Raw genomic sequence first — 10,927 nt, 5'->3', positions numbered from 1 at the left:
TTTTAAAGTCTTATGATAACATGTTTTAAAGTCACATGTTAGCATGTTTTAAAGTCTCATGTTAGCATGTTTTAAAGTTGTATGTTATCACGTTTTAAAGTCTTAGGTTAGCATGTTTTAAACTCTTATGTTAGCATGTTTTAAAGTCTCATGTTAGCATGTTTTAATGTTGTATGTTATCAGGTATTAAAGTCTTATGTTAGCATGTTTTCAATTCTTATGCTAGCATGTTTTAAAGTCTCATGTTAGCCTGTTTTAAAGTCTTATGTTAGCATGTTTTAAAGTCACATGTTAGCATGTTTTAAAGTTGTATGTTATCACATATTAAAGTCTTATGTTAGCATGTTTAAAAGTCTTTTTTTTTGTATTTCAATTCTGCATGATTTGCTAAACTAATTGCACCTCCTCTGAGGTTTAATCTTGACATTGATAAGGATTTCACTGCTGATAAGAAACTTCATAAAAACCTATGAAAACATATGTGGAGGTTTGTGCACCTAACTCTTTAAACATCAGATCATAGAAAGCTGCTGTTGCGCTTTTTAACCAGTTCTTGTCAAACCCTAAGATAAATCTTAATATTGCTAATTCTTCTCCATTATATAAAAAGCCAATCTGAGCTACTTTTACCAGTAAGAGAGAAAATGAATTGCATTTGGAAGCCCAGCACCACTTGAATTAATAGAGAGGCAGAGGCAAACATTTCTGTTCCAAAACCTATGCGGGGAAAAAAGACAGCATTACTTCAGATTTATGACACAGTCTGTAGGATTTAGTGTTTAAAGTTGCTATCATTCTATTAGTCCCTTGGGGCAAGATGTAATTCTGGCACTTTACGACTAGAATACATGTCTGGATATATCTAATTGAAACAGAACTTGGGTTTTGGCAGCAAAGCTGGGAGCACAGGCTTTCGTTCTTATCACCTGCCCTGTCTCTGCACTCTTAACATCAACAACTGCAGTAACACCTTGCTCACAATCAAACGATGACAAATTTATGAAGGTGCTATCAGCGCTTCAGAAGCAGCCAATTCTATGCACGTCAGATTTATTGCCGCTGTGGTCTCCAACTACCATGTAAAAGGAAGCTTATGCTACACTTGAAAGTGCAGCCTGAGAGCTTGAAGTGTATATTTCAAGGTGAGACTCAGCCGTCTCTCCTGAGGCAAACTCCTCTGTCAGTGCCACAGGTTGTGAAGCACTTGTTCATAACGACACTGCGGTTCACCCTGGTCTGTATCAGTCGGTTGCCCAGTAAACCAATTTGGCAAACAAAGAACCATCCCCGAGCTTCGACGTTTACCCTCAGTTTAAACTCGTGACTGGAAGTAGTGAACCATTTGTTATCTATTGCCCTGACGCATTATTATATTTACAGCCCTTTTGTGAATCATGGGATGAAACAGTATCTTCACATATACCAGGAGGGAATTAATTCTCTCAAATTATGCAATATTGAAGATGTGAAAACCTGATAAAGTCTTGTGTCATTAAATAAAAAATAAAATAAAGCATGATTTTACTCTTTCTTATTAGCTAAGCTCACTCAACACATTTAGCTTTAATGAATCACTATACCAGGGATAAAGGTCATTGTAACCATGTGCTGATAGAAGAGCTGAAGAAATCTGTATAACGAGTGAGAGCCGAAAGAGAGTTTCCATTTTTTATGGAGTAGTTTCTTAGACCCTACAGTGCTTTCAAATCGTAATTGCACTTTTATCTCTTTCTCTGGTTCATTAAAATGAAAATGGCAATTCAATAAACACTGCGTTTATGAAACTATGATGACATTGGATTTCTCCCCTAAAATACGATAATTAAGCTGACAAATGATGCGGCATGAAACCTTAAAATGACTTTCCCCAAATAAAACAAGTGGCTCTACAGTCCACAACTTTTCTAATATCTCAAAGTCGAGGGACTTGGGACTGTGAAGTTCCTCTGTGGTTTGGATGTTGGATGTGTAAGTGAATCACAGTAAGTAGGACACTAAAAATGACAAAGACAGACCTAGATGTGTCTCTTCGCTTCTCCCTCTAGGGGACCCCGATCAAGCGCCAGGCTGTTCGTGAGCAGACTGAGCAGACAAAACATAGTGGGTAACGACTATTACCACACAATGCACTGTCATTGGACACAAGGATCTTTAATGAGATGTTAGTTGTTTGAAATGTACCCTCTCAGATTATAGAAAACTAAGTGAATTTAATCCCTGGTTAATCTCAAATTAAACTTAAAGGACACACGGAGAGCCCTATGTCGCCATGTTAAAGAAAAAAGGATCCGCCCCTGCTCTGAAATTGAATGGCTTCCTGCTTGGGTAATGTTACGCCCCTTCAGATTATTGAATGGAAATCGTTTCATCAGGTTTTTTCTGGTGCCAACAAAAGCAGTAGAATGGCACTCCATAGACACACATTTAAATTCACAACATCCGGATTGTCATTTAGATTTGCACCAAATTGCACACACTCAAGAATATCACTTCCCTAAACGTGACTCATCGGCCCCGCTCTCTACCAAATTTCTCGGAAATTGGTCGAGTAGTTTTTGCATAATCCTGCTAAAAAGCCTCTTTTGCAGAGGTAATGAAACCTTGTTGAGTGAAAGATGGCATTGTGATTTGTTGGTTATTCTCGTATGGGAAATCAGGGGCTCTTTGAAAGCATCAAATATGTCATAAATAAGTATAAAAAATCGTTCACTTTATTTCAAATATATCCATCCACCTTGACAAATCGATGGATGAATATGTACGTCTGTGTCAGAGCAGCACGGAGGCTTCTCAACACAATCTATACTCTGCCCTCCCACTTCATTTCACATGTAGAGGAAGGGTGTACTGACAGCTGGCTTTGGTTGCAAGCAGCGGCAGCATGACTGAAGCTGAGATGCATCTGAAGCAAACAGACAGGGACAGCCTCCATCAACTTATGTGCCGAAATAAAAGCATCTCACACATGAAAGGCAGGATCTCCATGGTTTCCCCTGGAGCTGGGCCTCGTTGCCATGGGAATGGAGGGCGCTCTTTGGAGGAAGGAAACAACACAGCAAGACAAGACAGTGTCATCTCTCCATTTACCTAATATACACCGTTGATTTTGCCTTGAGTTGAAAAATATATTTCCTTTTCCTTGTTTTCTTATCGTAAGTTTTGATTAAAGTGAATTGCATTAGAAACTGTAGTCATTATTTCATATTATAAGCTGTGTGAGCTATTACTTTTTAAGGTCTGAACGTTGATCAAACAGATGGCGCTGATCCTGTGTGTCATGTTCCACACTGCCGGTCACATGATCTGAATGTGGCAAACTGTTTGCCTAACTGTGTAATGCTTATTCAGACAATGTTGTGCAAGCCCAGTCCTGATTGTTCTAATGCAATTAACCATCACACCAGCATGTGCCTGTCCCCTTGTGTGAGCAGACATCATTGGGGCAACTGAGCAATGAACACACACACAACCGGCGTGTTACACAAGGCCTCATGATGAGTTATTATTAGCCTCACACACTGTCCGTGATACTCAATAACCAAACATCCATTGCTTGTGCATAATTGCTTTCCTGAGCCAGACCACCACGGTGTTGGGGCGGATTCACGGCGAATCTCAGCGCCTAGAAAACAGAGCCGGGTGGAACGAGTTCAGAAACCTTTGTTCTATACTGATCAGATGCGAGCTCCGACCTACAGTAATGATTGGTTGTTATGTACCAAACAGGTCACGCTTGGACTCAGCTCCATGCAGCGACGGAGGTGATTGGGTGGGTGGTGTAACACGGGGGCAGGTGCTGAGTCTAAGTGATGAGTCCGCTACGTGCGCATACAGCATGATTTGTTCTTAGACCCTTTGTAAACTGTGAATGTTTATGCAGAGAACAATGGCTGAGGCCACAGGTCACATTAAGGGGATTCTGTGCACAGTTAAATAGAGGCTGTTAGTCAGAGGCAGAGTCAAGGAGCTGAATACATATTATATGTATAATTTGTTTTGTCAAATCAAATAATCTGCTTGATTTAACTAAAGTATTTTATAAACAAATTAAATTTGATTTCTGCATTAAATGTCCAGTCTGTTACCTCAGCAGGACCCAGTGAGTTTGGAGCATCATCAGATATTGCCAGGTCGTGAGTGTATTGTATTTGCATGCGTCTCTTTCAGTCAGCTCTGGTTTCATCTTCAGTGACGTGTCCTCATACAAACTCATGACGCAGCTGAAATAAATTGCGGAGCCTGCTCATTACTTCCACTGATCTGGTGCACAGCTAAACAGGGAGGGCAGTGTTGAAGAGTTGGGTAATAAACAGTGATGTCATGGCCTTGGAACAGCCATCGCTCACAGCAACGTTACTGACATCATGGAAGATTTTGACCCTATTTAATCAGGTGATTTAATAACAGCTCCTGACTACTGTATCCCAAGATCAAATTTGGTGAAAGGATTGTTCTCTCTTGCATCCAAAATAAACCAATCGGCCAAAACGGTCAAACCAGTAACAAATGTTAATGTTGCGGTAGGTAGTGTAGTGTATACGATGTGTGTATACCCATAATGGTTGTCTTCATATACATGCAGTCAATAAGCTCACCAGCTTTACTTGTCAACTCACAAAAGAGCAAATATAGTCTTTGCTTATCTCTGTTTTTATTCCTATCAACTATTTTCTGCTTTAACTCATATTTGTTGTGCAAAGCTGGTTTGTAATTTACCTTGTTTTCGTCTCTGTCCTTGCTCCAGTGTATGAGTGTTATTTGTTTCTCTTCAATGGATTCTATTTTTTCCCTTTGCTTCTATATTGTTCTTTTACTTAATTGATAGTGTCTACATCAAGATAACTATTTCAAACAGTAATTTGCTGTTATATGATTTTAAGGTCCCAACTTTACACGGCCAAGGACACAGATGACGCTGACATATGCACAGTGTTGTTTTTTAAGGCATTGTCCCTGGAAAATACACTTAATGAATAAAATAAACATTACTGCTTGATATAACTACAACAAATAAAAAAAATGTCCTGGGGCATTTTTTGGTTTTATTTATTATAACCAAACAAACGGTGGTGGGCGAGCCGCCTCCCCCTCGACAGCTGGATTGCAGTGGGAGGTTGATAACAAATTACAACAGTATTTACAGTATACTACAGTCTGCTAGCTTTTGTCCAAATCCAAAACAGATTTTGCCCTGAGAACATGAGAAGGTGGAGCACAGGAGCTTCCGGTTACCACATTAGTCAACTGTGTTCCCAGTGCCACTTCAAGGTGTATGTTATATTTCTATTGGCACAGTATAACAGCCTGGTAAAACAAAAAACAAGATAAGGGGACTGGTTTGAATGGACTCTTTTACGTAGGTAGCCATAGAAAAAAAGAGACCAGTGAGATATGGCAGGGGAAGTAGATAGTTTTCATTTCTTGGCAAGAGCACCTTATTCTTTCCATTTGAAGAAACTACAGAGCAGTGATGGATGAAAATGGAGGGATGAATATGTGAGAGAGGGGATATATAATACTAAAGAGTACTTGATAATCCCTAAATTAAGCTTTTGTCAGTTCAAGATCATCACTTTGATACTGTACATGTGAATTTGCTGGGCAAAAGCATCCTGGTGAATGAAGGAGCAACTGTTTTCAGACACTTGAGATGCCCATCCTCTGCTGTGCACTTACATTCATGATGCACAGCTCTCAGGGAGACAGATGTTTCCTACAGATAATAAGAAATCACTTATACTAATCAGTAGTTGGTAGAAAGCCCTGTAGAGCAGCCAGCATCTTTGTATTTCTGCCATACATTTTGCACTATATTACACTATTGAGTGTTGGGTTAAAATGGCAAATATAAAATAAATATAATTGCTACAATTAAAATCGTCTGACATGATCTTAAAGTTGATGTTTATTCCTCTCATTACTTGATGCTTGAATTCAGTCCTCACTGGGAAATACATTTTCGGTGTGCTCACTGCTTCTGCTCCAATGAATGAAAATAGATCAGTGGAAATCCCTCTGAATCCTATCAGTGGTTGACCAGTAAAAAGGGATCGCAGGTAATTCTAATTTATTACAGGGTATTTCACAGCTGAGTCAACACTTGGCACAAAAGCGTCTGAGGGTATCAGCCTCCTTAGAGGATCTGGGAATGTATCCAGTGCAGAGAGGGGTATTGTTGCAGAAATGTAGGTTTGTCTGAGAGGGATTTGAATAAGTTTCTTTGTCAGAGGCGTGATGTTTCCCCGTGTATTACAGTGACTCAGAACCCTGTGTATTGAGCCACGTATTTAGACACACAAAACCCTTCTTTCCATCAAAACAAATGAGAGGGGATTTCAGGTCTTTGTGGCTGTGGTTCCAACTGAAAGTGGATCACGAGCTATATTTGTCCAGAGGCTTTTCTCAACGGCACAATTCAAACTATGGTCTAGTAAAATATTTGCATTATAAAGCCTGCGTCATTACAGCCATAGAGCTTCTTAACCAATCATCATGGCAGCATTACATCAATAGAAGCAATAGCTATTTATAATGTACAGCATTTGTGAATGCTTCCCGTCTTGTCACTTTGCTGTATACATGGTATAACCAGCAGTTGTCCCCTATTTGAGCCTCTCCTAGCCGGGGAAACCTATTAATCTTTAACCAGGAGCTACAGTGGCAGCCAGTGCTTTTAAGCCTGATCTTTATTGCAGCAAGCAGCAGGATATGCATGCCCAGAGTCTATAGGAGCTGCTGCTCTGTTCACTTACGCAAACATACATGTATCAATCAAATCAAATCAAATATGCTTTATTGTCCCATTGGGAAATTTGCCTTGGGCCAACAACAAAAAACAGTAGACAAAGACATATCACGCAAGACCTAGAATAATAATGCAGAATAAAAGTGAACTGAATATTGCATCTGCCCCTAAAAACACTTAAAATCATAAAACACTAAAATGATATAACAAGATAAACAAGATGAAAAACAGAAACTGGCATTAAATTAAAAAATGTGACAATGGTAGTTGAGATACATGACTGAATCAACACTTCTCCTTATTGAGTAGTGTGATAGTATACTGCATTGAGAGATGCTGTTTTTGTCCTCAGTATACATAGAGTGCATCTGCTCTGTAGTTATCTGAAAAGTATTTCAAAGTCAATTTTTAAATTCTACAAATCAAATTCAATATTATTGAAATTTTGAGGGTTTAAATAAAGATGAAATGTTTAGTGAGATCAAAAAACTTTTTAAAATAGTCAAAAAGAAAAATACATCTTGATTCTATCATCTTTCTCATAAATGAGCTATACGTAGGTTTTAATGAGAAATATTCTCTACATAATTTTTCTATGAAATGTACCAACCACATGCTTTGCAACTATAATATTGCTGTCTAACTCATTCATGAAACATAAGTGTCTGTATCACAGTGTATCAGTGTATGTCTGTATTTCCTCCGTATCATGGAGGAGAAAAAAAAGCCTCTTTTGTGAACTGATTAAAATGAAGCGTATCCTCATTGGGGAAAACTCCCCTCTGAGGTTTCTGGTTTCTACCGATATTTTTAATCATGGGAAAGGTCAGAAAGAAGACAACAGGCTTAGGAGAAACATGAGATGGTGGTTGTCTCGCTCCAGCTGATGCTGCAGCCCCATTAACACACCAATCAATGAAGGAAAAGGCTGTAAATCATTACTTCAATGTTTGTTTATGTGCTTTGTTAAGGTAAGAATTAACTTTTTTTCTGGAGCAGATTTCTGGTATTAACTTAAATTTCCTGGGAACTAAATTATGAAAATATATACTTCAAAAAAAATAATTGAGTTGGTCCCATGAGTCTGAATGAACACAATCAATGATATTATCATGTATCAACACTATTTTGAAACCAATTAAAGACAAACAACCTTGAAGTGTGTTGAATAATTTAATCATTATAAAATCTTGTATTGGATACAAAAATGAAAATAAATACTTCAGTTCTTAATAAAACGATGAGGAAGCCCTTTGGGGTTTATCATGACACAATTTGAGAAAGAGGCAAATCACAATCACCGAGGAGATAGTCTCTTTTCAGGGTTGACATTTTGTTCACCACTTTAAAGCGAAGGGACCGCTGGCTGAGGTTCTCCTCTGCGATACCATCAAAGAAGAAATCCTCGTTGAAGATTGGATTACGGCTCTTTCTGATGACTGTGCTGCGTTGCTTCTGGACTTTTCCAGGAACCAGACAGAGGCTGATGCTGCAGTTGATAATCTTAGGATCTACAGAGAGCGGGTAGAGGCCCTCAGCGCTGATCAGTCGAACGCGCAGTCTTTGGTTATCTGGACAGTACTCTGCCGAGAGTCTCAGGCAGCCGTCTTTCCCTATGGGCACCATTTGTTCCTTCATTACCCTCTCTCTGTGCAGAGTCAAGTCCATGGGGAAGATGGTCGGTGGCGACAGGCTATAGTTCCCCGGCAGGCCTTCAGCTAATCCCTCTGACGCTCTCCTCATGACATTGGGGCTGTTGTCTGTGGAGCTGCCTTCATCTGTAGACAGGGAATTGTTCCTGGACACCATTGCCTTCCTCATGTTCCTCGCCAGGAGTAGTTCATGACTCAGTGTTTTGAAGAGGGAAGACTTGCCGGGGCACCTGGTCAGCAGTGGCGAGCTGAAAGGAGAGGACTCAGTGGAAGAAGTGGTATCGCTGTCCATAGCGGTTTGCCAGTTCAGGGAGTAGCATTTTGGGGAAAGCCTGGAACTCAGGGTGTTCAGGCCAAGAGACGAATGAGAGGAGGAGGGCGAGGTAGAGTGGGAGACTTTGGAGCAGCCGCTGGATCGACTCCTGGGCAGCAGCAGGGGAGAGGAGCCAGGGTCGGAGTGGAAGAGCGACTCCTTCCTTCTGGTGTGGGGGCTCTCCAGTAAAGTGCAAAAGCCATAGCAGGTCTGGGCTTTGGCAAGGTGCGGGAGGGACAAGGCAGCCTGACTATGGGGGTCTGCGTTGGTGGTCTCCTCATCACTGCAGTCATCATAGGGGCCATCATCCACGCTCTCCACCTGGATAATGTGTGGATTGAAATGCTCGTAGTGCGTCACCTCTATTTCAGGGTTGGGCCTCTCAGAGGGAGACACCTTGACGCGGGCGGCTCCTCGGCTGTGCTCCGTGCTCTTCGTCTCCTGCAAGGATGGGATTGTTGGGGGGATGAAGAACTCTGGGATGTTGTCAGGAGTGATGACATTAGGACATAGGAAAATCCTTTTGGTCTTGTCGGCTTTGTCTCCAAACATGATGTCACTAATTTTAAAGTTGAGCTCGGCTGAAGGGACGGGCAGGTTAGATCTCTCCACTGACACGCGGATCTTCTCCACCACCCACATGGGTCCTCAGCGGGAACTGGGCAAACTATAAAATATAAATGATAGTATTGTTAAGTCATGCATTGGGTTCTCAAATCAAATCAACCCACAAACAAGCATAAAAGGAAAATTAGGAAGACTCTCTCACCTTATAGTGAAGATATGGAAAATCCACAAAGTTGTCGTGATAGCTCCAGGGTGATTTGAGAAATCTCTGAGGCTCTCCTGACAGCAGATGGAGGTTCCCGCTTATCAAGAGCAGCACATCTGTGGCTATTAGGGAGACGCAGGCAGTTTAAATGAGGCAGGAAACCAGTGAATACGCCCCCTGTGCTGCTTCAACAGGATCCTCCCTCCCTCCTCGGTCACTGGTTCCCATGGAAATATCCAAACCACAACAGAGCTCAGTGGCCCCTGTAGTATGCGTTCAGTGATAAGTTCACTACTTCCAAAGTGAATGACGTTTTTCCAACAAACGACAGGCTTTAATTCACATGTTTGTTTTTCCTGCTAATTAAATTTGATGGCGTGTGACCTTGTTCTGTGATGACAAACAAGGTAATCTGATAAGATGAAGATAAAAAACCTCCAAACACTTTTTAAGACCACTTGAAGTGCCATTAACTTTAAATGGCAAATGCAGAAAGGATGGAGCTGTCCGAGCTTTAATGAGTTGAGGCGGAATACAGGTTGATAATCTAAGAAGTTGTTCATTCATTGATAACTTGCTAGGAAAGTCATGCCAAAATAAATATGCCCGGTGCTTTGGGTTGAACTATCTGGTAAAAGTATATATAAGTCTATATACACATATTTATACATGTGTACATGTTATTATTATTATTATTATATTTATTTACTATTATTATTATATATACTGTTGCTGCCATTATTAATATAAACTGCTATTATATTGGTATAATTACTATCATATATAAATATATATTATGTTATATTATATACTATATATACTTTACTATTTTTATATACTGTCTAACAATAACATTACCATCATATCATCAGTACCATTACCATCATCTTGCCACTGCACCTTATCTACCTATTTATCTTGTGTTTCTGTTTTTATTCTTTCTACCTCAATATTTTTTATTTTATTCTATTCTATTCTATTTTATTGTATTCAAATATACCGACTGCTATGACGACTCAATTTCCTTTCGGGGATGAATAAACTAATCTATCTATCTTAATGTTTACTTATTCTACACTCATTTAGAAAGAAATACTAGCTGTAGTACTGAGCTTACTTGAATCTGACTGTTGGGCCTTGGCGCAGGAATGCACTCTACTAAGTTTGAATGCTTCACGATCACTTCGAAAATTGAGGCTGGAAAGATGCATCACTCCTGTACTCTGATCCCTCCATGTAATTCAGCCTGATTGAGTCTATTTGGTAACTTTCCAAATATTTGTATCTTGATTTGAAAATCTAAATGAGATTCCTTGTAGACGAACAATGGTTGTCCACACAGCACAAGCTTTTTCAACACTTGGCCATACTGAGGAAAAGCTGTTAGGGCAGAACATAATGTCTCTTTATCTGAGAGGTATTTTCTGAAAAGTCAACACTGGTGA

General features: G+C 40.0%; 1 protein-coding gene across 1 annotated transcript; it reads right to left on the bottom strand.

Annotated features, from left to right (window-relative positions):
• Positions 1–8,008: 8,008 nt before the first annotated feature.
• c2cd4a (C2 calcium dependent domain containing 4A) lies at positions 8,009–9,352 on the bottom strand. The gene has a single exon (XM_061077378.1). It carries the CDS (start codon positions 9,350–9,352, stop codon positions 8,009–8,011), a length of 1,344 nt encoding a protein of 447 aa, XP_060933361.1.
• Positions 9,353–10,927: the final 1,575 nt, after the last annotated feature.

This window comes from Limanda limanda, chromosome 8 (genome assembly GCF_963576545.1).
Source record: "Limanda limanda chromosome 8, fLimLim1.1, whole genome shotgun sequence".
Taxonomy (NCBI): Eukaryota; Metazoa; Chordata; class Actinopteri; order Pleuronectiformes; family Pleuronectidae; genus Limanda; species Limanda limanda.
This window is presented reverse-complemented; position numbering and strand designations above follow the sequence as displayed.